Here is a 20,297-nt window from a genome sequence, read left to right on the forward strand (position 1 = left end):
ACACTTGAGTCAGAAAAGAAGGCCAATGAGAACTCATAATGAAACAAGAGAATCAGTGTGCTAGCTGACATCCAGTCTTAAAGCTCAGATATAACTGGGATGATGAAAAAGTTCTGTGGATGAAGAGTTGTGATTGATGGTTGAATAACAATGTGAATGTGCTTAATGTCACTGAACTATATGTTTAAAATGGTTAAAATGATAAATTTATGTTATGTATGTTTTACTCTAATGGGGAAAAAATATGGGTGAGACTTTGTATTCCATCTGTAGAAAAATTTCTACTCCAGAAATCATCCAAATGAAGGCTAAGAGGCATAATTTTAGTGTACCCAATAGCTCCCATGCTATATGTTCCTTTTCTTAAACTTCAGAAGGAAATGTAAAAATGAATTACATAAAAACCACAACCTCCTATTACACCTCTTGTAAGAATTAACAAGGGAATAGTTGAAGAATGTGGGACTGTAGAAAAACCATAGGCTTTGGAATAGGACAATCCTGAACTGAATCTCAGATCAATTACTAATCAACTGGATAATTTGAAGACTTTTTATCCTCTCCACTTTTTCTATCTCACCTTCACATTTTTTTGTTGTTGTTTATTTTGTTTTGTTTTTTAATCTGTAAAATTGTAATAATGGAAAGTGCTTAGCATAGTGACTGACCCCAATTAACACTAACAATTACTTTAAAAGAAGCCTTTTCTTCTAAGAGGAGATTTTCTGTTCTCTCTCATACCACAATAATTGTGAACATTAGGAATATCAAAACTTCATTGTGTTATTTACTTTGTAAAACTTTTAAGTGTCAAGTCTTATGACTTGCTAGGATTGACTTATTGATAAAACTGGGGGATTTTTAAAGAATAATGTACAGTGTTTCTGAGGGGAAAAACACACACAAAACAAACATATAATGAAGAATTTCCACCTGAGTCAGATTTCATTTGAAATATTTGAGAAACTGAGGATTTTCTCTGTAAAATTTGGTGGAATAAAATATGTGGATTTCCACTGATGTTCTTTGAGCTCTGGTATATGAACGAAATGCCAGGTGTCACAGACCTCACTGGGCCTCCTCTTCTCTCTGTAGACCTTTGTAGGAAACATGAATGCTGACAGCGTGATGCACCACAAGTTACTGCACTCAGTGAGAGCGCGATTTGTTCGCTTTGTGCCCCTGGAATGGAATCCAAGTGGAAAGATTGGCATGAGAGTTGAGGTCTACGGATGCTCCTATAGTAAGTACCCACATGGAACATGAATACAAGTGCTTGTGAGTGGCACTGTCCACATAGTACCAGTTTCTATACATTGAGAATAGCAATCTCAATTGTTTTAAAGTTATTTCTTGACTTGAATAATCTATGAACATTTGGAAATGTAAAATTCAACTCAGAGAAGAGAGAAAACAAAAACAAAAACAAAACTCTTCTACTTAGGCATGAAGGAGCTTGGAAGTGTCAGATAATAATGACAACCAAAAAAAGATCAAAATTAAGAGCTCTTGAAGTTTGAGCTATCACTTGTACTTGCAGTAAAAGAATAATTTAAGTGCAGTTCTTTCCCAGAAGGGAGGTGTATATTATGAAGTTATTCCCTTCCTCAGAGCCGTGAGGGGGAAAAAGTTCTCCCTGTTCATTTTTCTCAAAGAGGAGGAGAAGGAACATTTCTACCCTTTGTAACCCATGGAATGCTTGTTTCCTGGAATTATGCTATTCATTCTTTCCTGTGTGAGTTTTTTGTACTGAATTTAAAGGTAGAGTCCATGTTACATATAAGGAAGGTTGTAAACATGGGTAGAACTGGTAATTGCTCTAGAATAAGGTTGAAATTATATAAGAAAGGCTTCCATCCCTATAATTCTCCCCTGCAGATTGTATTTAAATCTAAAATTGCATAATAAGAAATTGTTATTCTGACTTACTAGTGACATCTCTGGCTTATATGCTATGAACTCTAATGAATAATCACGTTTGATCACTATCACATTAATATTATGTAAATTAGTTCAGTAGATTCCTAGTTTTGGTTATTAGGAGTACCTAATGGGTTCCATGCTTGTACTGTTTTCCATGGTATGATCAGCTAAGTGCCTGCATCAGAATCATCTAGAATTATTTTATTAAAATTAGTTTCAGGTGTACAAAGCAACATAATAGTTAGACATTTACACCCCTCACAAAGTGATAACCCACCCCCCAAGCTACGACCCCTCTGACATCTTACAGCTGTTACAATACCATCGACTATCTTCCTTATGCTACACTCCACCTCCTGTGACTATATATACATATATTTACTTTTAGTTGACATACAGTATTATTCTACATCAGATTCAGGTATACAGTGCATTGGTCAGGCATCTACACTGTCTATGACATGCTCCCCAGGATAAGTCCAGTGCCCATCTGGCACCCTACCTAATCTTTACAACATTGTTGATTATATTCCCCATTCTGTATTTCATATCCCATATTGTGTCTACTAATGCCCATCGATACACGATTGAATAAAGAAACTGTGGTACATTTATAAATGGAGTATTACTCGGCTATAAAAAAGAATGAAATCTTACCATTTGCAACAACATAGATGGGCCTTAAGAACATTATGCTAAGAGAAATAAGTCAGATGGAGAAAGACAAATACCAATATGATCTCACTTATATGTGGAATCTAAAGAACAGAATAAATGAGCCAACAAAACAGAAAAAGACTCAGAGATATAGAAAAACAATCAAACAAACAAAAAACTGTTGTGTTGCTGGATTGCTTTTTAAAAATGCATTTCCCTAGACTTATCTTATACATACTGGGTTATGATTTATGGGGATAGGAACCTAGAAAACTGAATATTAATAAGCTCCCCAGGGAAGATACGACCACAGAGTATTTATTAAAAGTGAAGCCCTACACAGAAGTGATTTATGTGTGAAACGACTCTTTGTCTTGCACAAGACCTTCCAAAAAGATTTGTTTTAGAACAGATGCACCAACAAACCATTAGGCCAAGGAGAGACTGCCTTCTACTCTAGCACTTCCATCACAAAGCACATAACATCTACAAGGGCATATGCTTCATACCTCAGGATCTTTGGGGCATCCCGATTCTCTTGTTACCTCTGTGTTTTTAAAATTAATTATTTTTTAAATTTAATTATCATCGGTATACAATATTAGTTACATTAGTTTCAGGTATATAATAGAGTTATTCGGCATTTTTTTATATCTTAAAATGTGATCACCCCACTAATTCTAGTAATCATCTGTCACCATGTAATCTAATCATAATATTATTGACTATATCCCTCATCAACTTTTTTCATCTGTTCCCACCTCCTCCCCTCCAGTAAGCATCCCTTTGGTCTCTGTTTCTACGAGTGTGATTTTGTTTTGTTTTATTTGTTCCCTTGTTTTGTTTTGTTTTTTTAGATTCCACAAATAATTCGAAACCATACGGTATTTGTCTTTCTCTGACTTATTTCACTTAGCGTATTACCCTCTAGGTCAATCCATGTTGTCATGAATGGCAATATATCATTCTTTTAATTGCTGCATAATACTCCATTGTAAATTTAAGGCCCGAAACCATAAAACTCTTAGAAGAGCACATAGGTAGTAAACTATTTGATTTCAGTCTGAGTCATATATTTTTGGATATGTCCCCTCAAGCAAGGGAAATGAGCAAAAATAAGCAAATGAGACTTCATCAATCTAAAAAGCTTCTGCAAAGTGAGCAAAACCATCAACAAAACAGCCTATTGAGTGGGAGAATGCATTCATAAATTATGTATCAGATAAGGATTTGCTATCCAAAATCTATAGAGAACTCTTACAACTCAATAACAATAAGTAAGTAAATAAACATTCTGATCAAAAAATGGTCAGAGTACATTAAAATACATTTCTCTGAAGAAGATATACAGATGAGCAAGAGGCATATGAAAAGATACTCACCATCACTAATTATCAGGGAACTGAAAATCAAAACCCCAATGAGATACCACCTCACGCAAGTCAGAATGGTTATTATCAAAAAGTCAACAAATTACTTGTGTTGACCAGGATGTGGACAAAAGGGAACCCTTGTGCACTATTGGTGGGATTGCAAATTGGTGGAGCCACTATGGAAAACTGTGTGGAGGTTCTGCCAAAAACTAAAAATAGATATACCATATGACTCAACAATTCCACTTTTAGTATTTATTTGAAGAAAATTGGAACACTAATTCGAAAAGATATATGCAACCCTATGTTCATTGCAGCATTCTTTTTTTTAAATTTATTGGGGTGACAATTGTTAGTAAAACTACATAGATTTCAGGTGTATAATTCTGCATTACATCATCTATAAATCCCATTGTGTGTTCACCACCCAGAGTCAGTTCTCCTTCCATCACCATGTATTTGATCCCCCTTACCCTCATCTCCCACTCCCCAACCCCCTTACCTTCTGCTAACCACTAAACTATTGTCTGTGTCTATGAGTTTCTGTTTCTCATTTGTTTGCCTTGTTCTTTTGTTGTTTTTGGTTTATATACCACATATCAGTGAAATCATATGGTTCTCTGCTTTTTCTGTCTGACTTATTTCGCTTAGCATTATACTCTCAAGATCCATCCATGTTGTCACAAATGTTCCTATATCATCTTTTCTTACCACTGAATAGTATTCTGTTCTGTATTCTTACCACAACTTCTTTATCCATTCATCTATCGAAGGACATTTTGGTTGTTTCCATGTCTTGGCCACCGTAGACAAAGCTGCAATGAACATTGGAGCACATGTGTCTTTATGTATAAATGTTTTCAGATTTTTTGGGTAGATACCCAGGAGAGGGATTGCTGGGTCATATGGTAATTCTATTCGTAATTTTTTCAGGAACCTCCACACCGCTTTCCACAATGGCCATTGCAGCATTCTTTACAATAGCCAAGATATGTTATCTCATCTCTTGATGTCAGTTGTCAAGAGATGAGGTTAATTTTTAAGTGAAGCATGGACTTTCATGCTGAAAAAACACACAAAAAAAACAAAAAACAAAACATTATTTATATTATTACTTCAGCCATCTATTTTGTTGAAATAATTCCGTTATTCTTTAACATGTCATCATATTTTCATTTTCTCTCAGTCCAGTCTGTTGTCCTTGTTTTTCATGCCATTGTTCTTGTGCTGGGAAGACTCATAGCATCAAGTTAAATAAAGAGACTGTAGGGTTGTGTGAGACCTTAGAGAGACATGTTTAACTTTTTCTGATGATGGATCCCTATGAGAATCTGATGGCATCAAGAGACCCTCTCTTAATAAATGTGCCCACAATGACTTGCAAACTTTTCTACAATATGAGGAGGTTCAAGGATCTGCTAAAACATAATTCTTGTGCTAAGAGCACCTGACTTTGAGATAGTTCAGTCCTACATAGACTCCTCACCAGATAGGGCTCACATCTAATGAGTGCACCCTCTAAGAGGATAAATTACTTTCACGTAAATAGTCCTAGTGATGGGAAGTTAACCGCGTTCGGGAGCTGAGACACAGAATGTCCTTCTCTGTGATGATCCTCAAGCTGACACTCTATAATCTTTGATCACTAGTCCTGTGTTGTGGTGTTTTTTTTCCCCTTTGGACCAAAAAAAAAAACACACACAAAAAAAAAACTCACAAAAAACAAAAGTCTTGCACTATCTATCTAAAGCCAACACCTTAGCATATCCTCTAGATCCAAAACTCCCCTTCAACATCATCATAGTCCCTTTTTTACTGGGTTATTGTTATTTTTGTAAGCATAGAATTATGCTATATAATCTGTCAAACAAAACAAGAGCAACAAAAGCCCTGTGGCCCTATTCAGCAGTTCCCTCTCCTTCTCCTCTCCCCTCCTCTTCAAGGAATAACTTCTTTCCAAAACTTGTCTTTAATTACTGTCTCAATCTGCTCACCTCCCTTCACACTGCAACTGATTTCATTGGTATTTAGACATGTGGTGGTCAGTTTCATGTGTCAACTTGGCTAAGCTATAGTCCCCAGTCACTCAACCAAACAATAATCTAGGTGTTACTGTGGTACAATTAAGGTCTACAATCAATTGGCCTTAAGTACAGTATATCATGCTCCATAACGTGGGTGAGGCAGACTTAGTCAGTGGAAAAGGTTTTAAGATCAGAACTGAGGTTCCCCTGAGGAAGAAGAAATCCCACCTGTCACTGCAACTGCCATTTCTGTCCAATAGTTTTTAGCCTGCCTCTCCTGATGACCTGCCTAACAGATGGTTTTCAGACTTGCCTAGTGATTCCTTACCAATTTTGCAATAAATATCCCTCCTTCCCTAGGTTATAAAGACTGATCAATTGATCAGTTTTTGGCCAAAGACTGTATGCTGGTGAACCAAGTAAATAAAGGACATGGGTCCTGCTACATCACTGAGTTTGTGATATAAAGATGCATACTTACAGATGTCAATATAGCATTGTATAAAATAATTAATCTTTTGTAGATATACAAATGAAAAACAGATAAACAAAGGAGATGAATCATTCTGAGTTGTGATTAATGGCAATTCTTTTCTTGGAGGTAGTGTGTTTCCTATTGGTGGCATCTTTTCCATCATTGGATTAGTGATTGTCATATGAAATGCCACCACCATCATCATCATCCCTTTCTCCCACTGTCATTAGTATGCACAATATGGTTAATACACTCTCCAAAACTCATTACAATCTTTTAAGATAGTAATTACTATTCTTATGTACTGTAAAAAAGGAAACTGAAATTTATAAAGATGAAGTGACTTTTAGATTAGTAAAGTAATTTGTATCCCGAGGCAAATATTTCTTCTGAATTCTAAAAATATGTATTTCTTCATTGATATCACAATTTGGCTATGTCATAATTGGCTCCAATTTAACACATCCCTAAGGGAACACTTAATCCATTTGTGCCCTCCAACCACAATGAGTATGTTCTTCCTGTGGTCTTCCTTGTCTCAATAGATATTAGGTTGTTGCAAAAGTAATTGTGGTTTAAAGGTTAAAAATAATTGCAAAGACCAATCTAATACTACCAGTTGCCCAAACCAGGTGTAAGAATCTTTCTTGAATTTATTTTGTCTCCCTTACTTCTCACAGTGAATCTATTAGCAAGTACTATCAGTATTACTTTCAAAAATCATTACAAAAATATATGTCTATTTATTTTCATCTTCACATTCACCAGCCTAGTTCAGTTACATCTTCTATCACTTGAATTTTTAACTCAACAACCCACTTTCCCTTTTGTCTTTTAGTCCATCATTTCTGCTACATCCAGAGGATCATAATTAAATAAAAACTTGAGACACATTCTGCTGAAAACCTTTCAATGGCTTCTGAAGTTATGAATAAAACCAAAGTCTTGTGTTAAAAGAACAGGCCCTATAAGATCTAGTCTCTGCCTACTTCACTGGCCTTGGCCTCTAGCAAGGTCCCCTTCCTGTCTGAGATTGAGCCCTACTGTCCTTCCTTTTTGTCCTCTATCATGTCATGCTTTTTACTCTCTCCTGGCCTTGTTTATGCCAGTCCCTCTGACTACAATATCTCCCCTCCTTTTGCCTTCTTTGGTTTATCTCTTAATCAATCTCAGCTTTATTATAAAAAATTCAGAGATATTCCTGAGGTATGTAGTTATTGCCATTTTATTATTCATATTTTTGGGGTTTTTCCCCCCCTCGTTCCTCTTCTTAAAGAAGTCCCTTTAACATTTCTTATAATATTGGTTTGGTGTTGATGAACTCCTTTAGCTTTTTCTTATGTGGGAAACTCTTTATCTGTCCTTCGACTCTAAATGATAGTTTTGCTGGGTAGAGTTATCTTGGTTGTAGGTCCCTACTTTTTATCAGTTTGAATATTTCATGCTAATCTCTTCTGACCTGAACAATCCTATTGAGAAATCATCTGACAGTCTTATGGGAGCTCCCTTATAGGTAACTAACTGCTTTTCTCTTTCTGTTTTTATGATTCTCTCTTTGTCTTTAACCTTTGAAATTTTAATTATGATGTGTCTTGGTGTGGGCCTTTTTGGATTCATCTTGTTGGGGACTCTCTGCACTTTCTGGATTTGTATGTTTATTTCCTTCACTAGGTTTGCTAACTTTTCTATCATTTCTTCAAATATGTTTCCAGTCCCATGCTCTCTCTTCTCCTTCTGGTACTTCTATGATGCAAATGTTGTTATACTTGATGTTGTCTCAGAGGCCCTTTAAGCTACCCTCATTTTATAAATTATTATTTTTTTCTTTTTGGTGTTATGACTGGGTGTTTGCTGCTACCTCGTCTTCCAAATTGCTGGTTCAGTCCTTTGATTCATCCAGTTTACTTTGATTTCCTCTGATGCATTCTTAATTTCAGTTATTATACTCTTCATTTCTGACTGGTTTTTCATGTCGTTTGTGTGTTTTCTATGTGCATTTTTATGTTTCCTATCTTTGTTAAAATTCTCATTGAGTTCATCTACTTTCCCCCTAAGTTCATTGAGCATCCTTATAGACAGTGTTTTGAACTCTGCATCGAGTAGATTGCTTGTCTCCATTTTGTTTATTTCTTTTCCTGGTGCTTTGTTCTGATCTTTCATTTAGGACGTTTCTCTTTGTTTCCTCATTTTGGCTGATTCTCTGTGTTTGTTTATATTTATTAGGCACACCTGCCCCACCTCGAGGTCTTGGTAGAGTGACCTTATTTAGTAGGGGTCTGTGGAGCTCATTGACACACTTTCCTGGGCCACCTGAGCTGGGTATTCCTGGTGTGTCCGTTGTGTGAGTTATATGTACCCTCCTATTGCAATGACTTTGATTGCTGTTGACACATCAATGGGCAATATTGATCCTCAGAGGACTGGCTGTTACTACAGTGGAGGAGCTGTTGTGCAGGGACTGACCCCAGGGACCAGGATTCACTTTATCAAGGTTCTGGTTCCTGCCCAGTCTGCCATCTGGGTGTGTCATTTGTAGCGGTAGTGGGGTGGTGCTCTGGTGTGGTCCAAAGCTGGACACCAGGTGTGTTGATTCTTTGGCCTTTAGGGAGGGGCTCTGGTGCAGGCCAAGGTCAGCTGATGCCTAACCCATGGACACCTGATATGAGCTACAAAGTGATCTGCAGATGGTGTCAGTTGTGCTGGACTTGGAGGAGCCTGGGAGATGCTAAGCTGCAAAATGAGGCTGGCTGCCACTAATGTGGGGGTTGGGGCAACTTAGAGAGAGGTACAGGGCACACTGAAGCCAGACACTGCTTGTTTGGGGTTTGGGAACTTTTGAAAGATTTTTAGACAAGTCTTCAGCATAAGCCAAGATGGGCTGTGTGTTTGGAAAAGCCACTGGAAGGAGCTTGGGTGGACTCACAAGTTGCATGGGGCGGGGTCTCAGGGAACCACCTGGGCAAGGTGAATGGTGTTAGCCAGCCTGATGGAGACTCAGACTTGGAGGCTGCCTGTGTCTGCAGGCTAGGTGGGAGGAGGGCTCAACAAAGGAAAAATGGCACATATCAGCTCTTTTAGTTCTGGAGAGAGCTGCCCCTCTATCCCTTGCCCTGAAGCCAGATAATTCAGTTCCTCTCTGTATGTCCCTGGTGTCTTTTTTGCTATTGCTCCAGTGCTGGAATCAGAGCGAGTGAGTCTGTCAGCAAGTAGATCCATACACAGGCCCTTTAAGAGGAACACCTGGGACCCTGTGGCCCTCCATCTCACTCAGCCTCAATCCCTGCTGGATTTCATAGCCAAAAGGTTTAGGAACTTCTCTTCCCAGCACTGGAGCCCTGGGCTGGAGATCCTGGTATGGGCCTGTGACCCCGTCACTCATCAGGTGGGGAAACTGCTGCCAAGCTGTCCCTCTCTTTCTTAACTACCACACATGGGAGTGGAGTCTGCTTATTCCTTGTCTCTGTCAATGTGGCTTCTTTATATCATTAATTATAGGACTTCTGTTCAGCTAGTTTTCAGGTGGTTCTCCTCATAGCATTTTGTAGCGGAAAAAACCACCAAGATCATTTGTTGCAATTCCTTAATTGTATTAATGAGGAAATTGAGGTCTAGAAATGTTTTTAAATTGAGTTAATGAAATAATGGAATCTGTCTACTCTTCTTTCTTTTAGTTCATATAGGAATATCTAAAAATTCTCTTCTGTGAAGAGACAAATATACATATGTATGTGCAGAAAAAATTCAAATTAAATTAAAAAAAATATTTGATGTCCTATTTTAGGTCAACTTTTCTGAAAGATTGAGGAGCTGAAAAGTCCTTCAATAGACAAACAACACTCCTCAGTAGCCCCTTTCTGCTAGGCTTTGGAGAGATAGAAATCAATAAAACAATCCTTGCCCTGTAGGAACTCAAAGATTGTTAGCAGCTGCCAAAAGCAGATAGATAAATTCTTATAGTGGAGGTTGAGAACACCAAGTCTTATGTAAGGCTAGCAGAAGAGGAGGGGAAAATCCAGAACTATTCTTCCCGATGGATTAATGTGTGTGATTTTGACTAACTATATGGCTCTGATTCCCAGGACCCATATGCTAATGGTGGTGATTTTAACGGAAACCTTAAAAAAAAATAACCTAATAGTCAGATTAACTACTTTATGCAGCAGTGGGTTTCCACACAATGTCAAGACTTTACATTTTGTTTTACATTTACTCCTTGTTGAAATGGTCACTGGAGTGATTTACTGTTATTTCCCCACTGGCCTCCAGCAATAAGTTCTGTAGTTTATGCCCAGGTAGAATCTTTAACAAAGAATTTTCAATTTCCCCCAAACACAAAACCATGGTAAATCTTTTTTTCAGAAAAAATAGTAACCAGTTTTAGGGAGGAAAACAGCAAATCATTTCCCTCATTTTGACACTGCTACTTATATGCCTCTCACTGTGCAAACACTGTTTCAGGGGGCACTTGTGTGTTGTCGTGGACAGCCATTTGAACAGGAAGCAGTTCATAATTGTGTTACACTATTTTTACAACAAGGGTGGGATGCTCAATGTCAGCCTTTGCCTTGACCATTCTTTGTGTGAGCTCCTGAATAGATTCATGAAACATTACCCTCTTAATAAAACTTCTGTTAACCTGTCTGCTCCTTAGTAGTGGTGAGTGGCCATGTTTCACTTCCTGCCTACTCGGCACCTTTCTCTCAGAGTGACCATACATCCTGCTTGCCCGGTGCAGTCCTAACCCATGCTGTTGTCCTCGTTTGGTCATCTAGAACTCCTCTGGTCAGTCTCACAAGTCCCTATTTTGGTAATAAATTGCAGGGACTATAATTATGTTTTCCTTTATCGCATCCTACTCTACTAAAGTGAATAATCTACCATGTTAATGTTATTGCATCCAAGTTCCTGAGTGGAATGACTCATGTATCAATCATCTTTGCATCTCACAGCTCAGCACAGTGACTGAAGAATACAGAATATGCCCAATATTTGTCAATGAACTTAAGAAAATACAAGTGAAATAATTTCTGCTACTATGGAAGTTCCCTAAAATGAATAGATCATTTTAGCATAATCTTTGTAGTTAATGAGCAGTCCAGGTGAACTACAAATTTTAAACGTGCTCAGAGATGTCTACAAGTCTAAGATATCCCCAAAACCTAAGCATTATAAGCAGGCAAGTTTCACTGTGAGAGCTAAAGTGACTCTCTGCTGAAGTTAAAATTGGAATTCAGAGTTTTGATTTTTTTGTACTTGGACTGTTTTTCTATGTTGTCTGCTTGACACCTATCCTGTTTTATCACTTGCTGTCATACCCAGAAATGTCACAAATTCAACAAGATAAACTATTCTTAGGAATTGTCACAGTTAGCTTTAGAAACTTACATTGTTTGCCTAGTTCATCTAAGGTTATCATGAGCTTCTAATAAGGCCTGGAAATGTCACAGAATTGGTGGAGGGTCTGTGAAACTTGAGCTGAGTGTGGAAACCTTTGTCGTTTGTGTATTGCTAGCCAAAGAACTTGAATATTCAGTGCAAGTGTGTGGTCTGAATAGTCATCATTTTTTTGATACAATGTAGTATGGGATGGCGCCAAACTGGAATTGTCCTGAGAATCATGTTTACTGTGAACAGCCCAAGAGTCTGAGTGGGACTCAGTGTAGGATACACTGATTGTCTCAGTGTGAATCAATAGTTTCTCCTGTCAACTTTGCACTTTGTCTCTCCAGCCTGTGAGAATGCAAACTCTGTGTCACCGGCCCACACAAGGACCCTTCTCAGCTCACTTGGGGAATCTTTTATTCAGTGGAGACCTTTTTCAGCTGGTTTGTTGACAAGTTACCAACATCCATCAAATGTGGCAGAATATGCCTCCAGAGCTCTGTTTTCCTCAGAAAACAAGCTATGACAGCTAGGTCAGCAATTATGGGCCCAGTGCGAAATCGGCCAGCACGGACATGTCTAACTACTTTTGGGACAGAGGGCAGTGCATGTTGGATGCATTCTGGCTAAAAGGAGAGGTTTCTGAGCTGAGATGTAGGGACTTCCCTTATCCAGAAAACTGCTTGGGTCCACAACTGTCCTATTTTTCATGTTCTAGAAAAATCTGCCAATGCATGACCATCTGAACAAACCACAAATTGAATCAAATTGAGTTTACAATAATGAGATCCTAAAAATAAATTTTGAGAAAGAGGGAGGAATTGCCCACTCCAGGAAGTAAATTCCTAATGGCTGTGTCCTGGTTGGCATTCTTGATGAGTTAAGAAGCTCCGATGAACAGTCACAATATATTAATGTCAGGAAAAGGAAAAATGTCACAAAACTCCAAAAGGATCACAGTAGGGCTTCACTACCTTCTTAAGAGACAATAAAACTGGGTAATTCCAGTGAGAAGTGATAGAATGGGTAGCCAGGATTGGAATGTGGGCTGACCACACAACTATGTAACACAAATGAACTTTGTAAAAATCGGAGATCTCTTTCTAAAAACCAAACCTGACCATGCACTTTCCCTACTTCAAATATTTTGACAATTATTTCTCTATTGACCTCAGGGTCACATTCAAATCTGCATTATTTTACTTTTAAAGGGCTGTCCATCATAAAACCCCTCACTCTGCCTTCGACACCTTGACTCCCCCCGCCCTGGCATCCTATGCTTTAGCAGAGCTTCCCAAATCTCAGTGAGCATCAGTGTTACAGGTGGCCAGGTCCCAAGCCCAGAGTTTCTGATTCTGCAGGTCTGCAGTAAGGACCAAAAGCCTGTACTTCTAAAAGGCTCCCCAGAAATACCAAGTCTGCTGGTGCAGAGAGCACACTTGCAGAGCCACAGCTCTAGCAAGCCTGAATCCTTGTGGATTGAGATCTGACCCTATGCTCTCTCATCCGTGTGTTGAGTCGGTGGCTCCTTCCTTCTGCTGGCGATGCCCGTTTCCCACACCTCACCTGCCTCGCTTCCACACCCCCCCAGGACGTAGGAGAAGGATAACCTCCTCCGGGACACCCTCCTGAATTCCCGCTCCACCCTGGACAGACTTAGGCACTCCTCCTGCCGGGCACAGAGTGCTCACCTCCTTCCCACCAATATGGAATCCTGTGGTGCTGTCTTCAGCTTAGCCCTTCAGAGCAGGGAGCTTTGCCAAGTTTATCACTGTCGGTCTGTACTGAACGTGGGCTGTACTGTGTTGAAGGGGCTCAGTAAAGGTTCAAGTGCAAAAATGTCTGAATGAAGTGAGATCACAAAAATCTACCAGGACGGGGGTTCAAGCTTAGTGGAGATAGTAATGAGTGTGGGGAGGGCATTGAATATCTACCTATCAGTATCTGCTCAGGTATTTGGGTGGTTTTCATGGCCCTACCAGAAGGAGCCACTTTTCTGAGTGAACTTGGTCTGTGAAGGCGAAAGTACAGGACAGCAGGAACCGCAGGGAAGTTCACATCAACTTTTAAGGAAAAGAAAACGTCCTGTTCAACATTATCTTCCTTTTAAATTGGTGTCTCCTTTCTTATGCACCTACTCACACATATACACACCCTCCCAGTTCATGCATAATACATGAAGTGTATGAAGTTAGGGACAGTCTTACTATATATGAGATGTAAATGCCACCCTTTGTCCCCCCACACACAGTTTTTTATGAGGGAACATGCATATCTTTGGTGTCAAACAACTCATTTCTGTGTATATGCCTTTGAGTAGGTACATACTATTTCTGTGTTTGGCCTCCCCCATTTTATAAATAGAGAAAAATATGGACCTTGCAAGGCTGTTAAGAATATTAAATTAAGCAAACGTGCTAATTAGTTCCTTTTTCCTCTAGAAAATGGGTTATTCAATTCAGACTAAGAAATCTTTATGAGTAGCTTAGAGAGGCTATGATAGCGAATATAGAAGATATATTTAGTTTTCTTGGTGTCCTTAAAACTATATTCTGAGATGATCACACATTTCCCCATCTGCCAATAGGAGCCTATCTGCACTCTATATGCACCTTCCAGATAAAACTCTTTATTTTTCCTCCTTTTTTTTTTCTGTATTGTTAAAGAGAATCTTACTTCAAGATATTTGTAAAACATGAATGGAGATGTTGGTGTCCATAACCAAACCCTAAGCTCCAAATTAAGTACCAGACGAAAGGATCACAACAAAGTCTTCGCAATAATATCTAACGTGGAAACCCAACACATAATAGAATGCTTTTTTTTCTTCCTTAACAGCAACACTGTAAAAAAATATGGGCCTTTGTTGTTATCATTTTAAATCTGTTTTATCCAAGTGAATTGGGAATGCTGAATATTTCACATTGCTCCAGTGCCTGGGGAAATATTAAGAATTCAGTTGAGGAAAACTGTAATCCTTCTTAAAAACTTTTTTCAATCCCTTCTGTTTTTCCATTTGTGAAACAGCTGACACATTTTTTATGTGACTTAATTAATATTTCAGGGGTCCAGGGTGTTTGCCTGAGTTCTCTTAGAGTGGCAATATTTCTCTTATTAGCTGTGGGTGGTGTTAGAAGGACAGTTTCCACTCTCTGCCAGGCATACTCTGCTCTCCTAAGGGGCATGTGACCTCTACACTAGTGAGCATACGTGGGTAATGCAGGCATTCCCTCCCGGTGGCTAGGCGTGTGCCTCCAAGTAAATGAACTGTCTTAGTGTAAATGGGCAGCCCATCTCTTACAGAGTGGGGCAGGTGGTGCAGCAGGAAGTCAGGAGACAATCAGCAGTGCCACGCTTGGGTATTGGCAGGTGTTTCTGAACAGCCTAGCGTTACGGGCTCGATGCTGGCTCTGACTTAGTGAGGCAGTGAATACACATCTGGCCCTTGCCCTGGTGGCATGCACTGTTGTGCAGAGAGCTGGACTGTGAACAAGTCAAAAAACAGCCACATATGCAATTGCAGTTGGGAGGTGCATTGTGAAGGGAGTACTGTGACACTTAGAGGGAGACTAAGTCACGGGAGGAACGTGTTTGGGGAAGGACCCAGAGCAGAGCATGGAAGAGCAAGGGGCAGCCCTTGGAGAGCACTGAGCACACTCAGAGCAGGGGCACGCCCGGTGGGGAAGGCTGGATTCCGAGCTCTACCACTGGTTCACTGTGTACTTCTTCACTTTTACTACCATTGTTCACTCATTGTAAAATAGAAATAAAGTGGGCTTGCAAAGATTAAATAAATTCATGCACAAAAACATCTTTAGAGCATTTCAGGCCTCAGGGTGTGCACTCCATAGACATTGTCCTAAGCCCTCCCCACAAATGCATATGCCCACAACACACGCACATACAGTGAAAGTACAGCTTCCAGTGGAGTCAAGGTTGGGGAGAGAAGTTGAGGATGAGGTAGGACAGGTGAACAGAGACACATCATGATGGGTTTTGGAGACGGAATTTAATTTTATTGCAAAGGGAGTTTATCGAAGGGCTTCAGCAAAGGCGATTCATGATGTTTCTTATCTTTTATGAAAATGGGTCAGAGAGAGGTGACAAAAGTTGAGGGTGGTTATTGGGTTATTTTAAGAATATGGAAGGCAATTAGGGCTTGAATGCATGCCTGCTCAATGTGATGTGAAGGATCCTAGACCCCTAACTTAAATAGAATTTCTTCCTACCATGTTCTTCATGTTGTCTTTATACCATGCTTCCAATCTTTACCACTGCAATAATTCTTTCAGATTAATGATGGAATGAGGGAATAAAATGTTGAGTGACTGTTTAATTCCAGACATAAGTTTATGTAATTTTCACAATGACTTTTTAGGGTACGTTTCTCTTAGCCTTATTGTACAGATAGGAACACTGAAGCTCCGAAAAGTCAAAAAAGTTGCCTCAAGTTCGCCTGTCAGTAGGTAGCAAAACCAAAATTGAAACCTAGGTCAATAGTATTTTCTTTTGTTCTTTTTCTGTCGATTTGGTAAGTTTCTTTAAGATCTCATAGCAACATAGAGATGTGTTTTCTTCGAGATAACCTATGTCATCAAAACTTGTATCAGCAGTTAAATCACTAAATTAGCTAGACATTTGATGGAATGGAAGTAGATCATCAAAGCTGTGATGAATTGGGAAAGAGGGGACATAGTGCATTGGAGTGGAGAACAAAAGACTCTGGGCCTCTTCACCTTTACTACCATTGTTTGCTCATTGCAAAATAGAAATAAATTAGGCTTGCTGAGACACATGGCATAAGGTGTGTCTTTTAAGCAGTAACAAATCCCACATTTATTCTTGGAAGTATTTGTCCCACTCCCATAGGCAGTGTTTGAAATTTGTGTTCCCACAGTACTGGGTGCTCGTCTCTATTTTAACTCACAGCATGCTATATTAGCATCACTGGACACAAATTGCATGTGTCATGTCCACTCACTGTGTACTACAGCTTCTAAGGACCCCATTCCTGACCCAGAGTCTGGTGCAGGAGAATACGGGGAGCAATCAGAAGAGAGCGTGCAAACACAATGTACATACCACGCACATGTGAATAAATCAACTGGAGTTTGAGAAGCTAAAATTTGGTGGAATCATTGGGTCCAACTGAACTTGGACCCAACTTGGGTTCAAGTTAGCATCCCTTGGGCAGTAAACCATTGAATCAAAATGAGAAGTAGTGTCATTGTGGATGAGATGCTGGACTGTCAGCTGATAGAATGGACTGGATAGGAACTCAAAATCTAGTATCCCAATCACTACTAATACTCCTGTTAGTGATTTAACACGAATAATGTGCCAGACACAATAGCATCGATTTGTATGTGTTATCACTTTATATGTATTAGTGCATTTAATTTTCACAGCAGTCTTCTCGGAAGGATATGAATTACCCATTTCATAAAATCAAGTCTTAGAGAGGTAAAGTTGCCCAAGGTGACCCAGCTAACAAGCTATGGCTACTGTAGTTTAAAAACCATGCTCTTATTTCTATAATGATCCTCATTGTTCCGTGATTGATGGGCTTTCCGCCCATGGCCTCCATCTGGTTTGAGTAGAATTAGGTGCAGGGGACAGATGTAGGGCACTGATGGGGTGATGTGGGAAGAGTCTGAGAGTAGTGAGTGTTTGTAAAAATCTCTATATATGGACTATTTCTTTTTAGCATCTAGGGAGTCATTAGCAAACTTTTGGTTAGAACTACTTTATAGTAATACATTTGGAAATTGTGCTTTAAATCTAATTACAGTAAAAAAAGTGTGGTTTCAATTTTTTTTTTTTTTTTTATATCAGCATTTCAGTTTTTCAAGGATATTTCTAGATCCTTGGTCAACAAAATCTTCATGTATCATTGTGTATGCTCAAACTGAGAATTTTAATTGCTTGGTGAATAATGAAAAATTGAGTTTTTCTGAGTACTTGATTTCAAATAAGATTAAACCCACTGCTTCCAAACACCTATTCCCCATTATCCCACCCACATAAGATGGTATATAATTAATCATTTTCCAGTGATAATTCAATAGCCTTATTTTTCTGTTATAAAGTGATAAAAGCTCACTGTGAAGTTTTTACAGTTAAAAAATATTAACTGAAAATAACTTACAATAATACCTCCCAAAGAGAGTCTCTACTAACTTATTCTAAAGACTTAATTCTTTAAAAGCAGTTTTAGATTCACATCAAAATTTACAGAGATTATTGTGTTTGGTTTATATAGCACATATCAGTGAAATCACATGGTTCTCTGCTTTTTCTATCTGACTTATTTCGCTCAGCATTACACTCTCAAGATCCATCCATGTTGTCACAAATGTTCCTATACAACAAAAGAACAAGACAAACAAATGAGAAACAGAAACTCATAGACACAGACAATAGTTCAGTGGTTACCAGAGGGTAAGCGGGGTGGGGAGTGGGAGATGAGGGTAAGGGGGATCAAATATATGGTGATGGAAGAACTGACTCTGGGTGGTGAACTCACAATGGGATTTATAGATGACGTAATACAGAATTGTACACCTGAAATCTATGTAATTTTACTAACAATTGTTACCCCAATAAATTTAAAAAATAAATTTAAAAAAAAAAGTGGGAATTAGAAACAGAAAAAAAAATAAAAAAAAAATACACAGATTAGTCAAATACCCCTGGTCCCAGACTTACATAACCTCACCTATTATCAGCATCCCCAACCAGAAAGGTACATTTATGATAATTGAGGAACCTACATTGATATGTCATAATCATTCAATGTCTATTGTTTTTATATTACCTCTCACTCTTGGTGTTGTATGTTCTATGCGTTTGGACAAATGTAGTAACGTGTATCCATCATTATGGTCTCAAGCAAGATATTTTCACTGCCCTAAAAATCCTATGTGCTCTGCCTATTCATCTCTCCTTCAACCAATGGCAACCACGGATCTTTTTACGGTCCCCATAGTTTCATCTTTTTCAGATTGTCATATATCTGGAATCATATAACAAGTAGCCTTTTTACATTGGCTTCTTTCACTTAGTAATGTGCATTTATGTTTCTCTTGGTTGCTTCCAAATTTTGGCAGTTATGAATCAAGCTGCTTTAAACATTGGTGTGCAGGTTTTTGAATGGACATAAGTTTTCAAGCCCTTTGGGTAAATACCAAAGGGTGTGATTGGTGGATTGTATGGTAAGAGTATGTTTATCTTTTTTAGAAACTGTCAACCTGTGTTTCAAAGTGGCTGCATCATTTTGTGCTCCCACCAGCAGCGAGTGAGAGTTCCTGTGGCTCCATATTCTCAGCAGCATTTGGTGCTGTCAGTGTTTCTGATTTAGGTTCTTCTAACCGGTATGCAGTGGTCGCTCATTGTTGTTTTAATTTTCATTTCCCTGATGACATGGGATGTGGAACACCTTTAATGTGCTTATTTGCCATCTGTATAAATATTTTTGGTGAGGTAAAAATATCCTTATGAACTATTTGGCATATACTTTTTAGACACGTGTATGCACATCTACTATATAAGTCATCAGGATGACTTTACCTTTTTTTTTTTTTCTTTCACAATAATAAAGAAACATTTTTGTATATAAAGACTAAAATCATAACTTTCACCAGCACAAAATAGAGGAAGTGATGGCAAGGATGAAATATATTTGCCTTCTCTGTTCAAACAGCAAGTTTTTCCCCACTGAACCCAGAGAAAATCTCAGAATCCTTCTCAACATAGGTTTCCCCGAAGATAGTACTATTCAGCCAGAGTTAGAGTAATAGACTGTTTTTTCATCTCTAACCTTGAGCCTGAGGTGACAGGATCAAGCAGCTCCAACTATCTAGTAAAGTAATAAGGAAGACAAATCATGTGATATTATTACAACTTGGCATCTGACATAGGTACTTGTGGTATTCTCATCCTGCCCCCTCAGGGAAAAACTGACAGACCACTAATGAGAAGATTTACTTCCAGGCTGCTGATCAGTTAGCTCTAACTCGGTGTGTGAGGGTTGCTTATACACACGTTCTTCCCCTGAGTCTAGTTTGGATGGATATAATCTACATAATTTCCCTTGAAACAGGTCCTTCCAGATGTCAAAAACATTCCTAAGAACTGGACAACAACTGAGCTGGAAAGCAGGACTAGCCATTATGAGGATATGCACTGATTTTTCTCCCCCCTCTTCTTGTGTCCAGAATCAGATGTTGCCGACTTTGATGGCCGAAGCTCCCTTCTGTACAGGTTCAATCAGAAGCTAATGAGCACCCTCAAAGATGTGATCTCTCTGAAGTTCAAGAGCATCCAAGGAGATGGAGTTCTGTTCCATGGAGAAGGTCAACGTGGAGACCACATCACCCTGGAGCTCCAGAAGGGGAGGCTTGCCCTGCACCTTAACTTGGGTAAGGTCATGCTTTGACCCTGCCCAGCGTGGGCGATTGGGAA

General features: G+C 38.9%; 1 protein-coding gene across 2 annotated transcripts in view; it reads left to right on the forward strand.

The window, feature by feature from the left end:
- The window catches only part of CNTNAP5 (contactin associated protein family member 5), an 807,958-nt gene that overhangs the window by 347,015 nt on the left and 440,646 nt on the right, over positions 1-20,297 (forward strand). For both annotated transcript variants that reach the window (XM_019749551.2, XM_019749552.2), the window contains exons 4-5: positions 1,096-1,243; positions 20,051-20,254. In XM_019749551.2, coding sequence (XP_019605110.2) covers positions 1,096-1,243; positions 20,051-20,254 — 352 coding nt within the window. The remainder of the gene's footprint in view (positions 1-1,095; positions 1,244-20,050; positions 20,255-20,297) is intronic.

This window comes from Rhinolophus sinicus, linkage group LG01, assembly GCF_036562045.2.
Source record: "Rhinolophus sinicus isolate RSC01 linkage group LG01, ASM3656204v1, whole genome shotgun sequence".
NCBI lineage: Eukaryota > Metazoa > Chordata > Mammalia > Chiroptera > Rhinolophidae > Rhinolophus > Rhinolophus sinicus.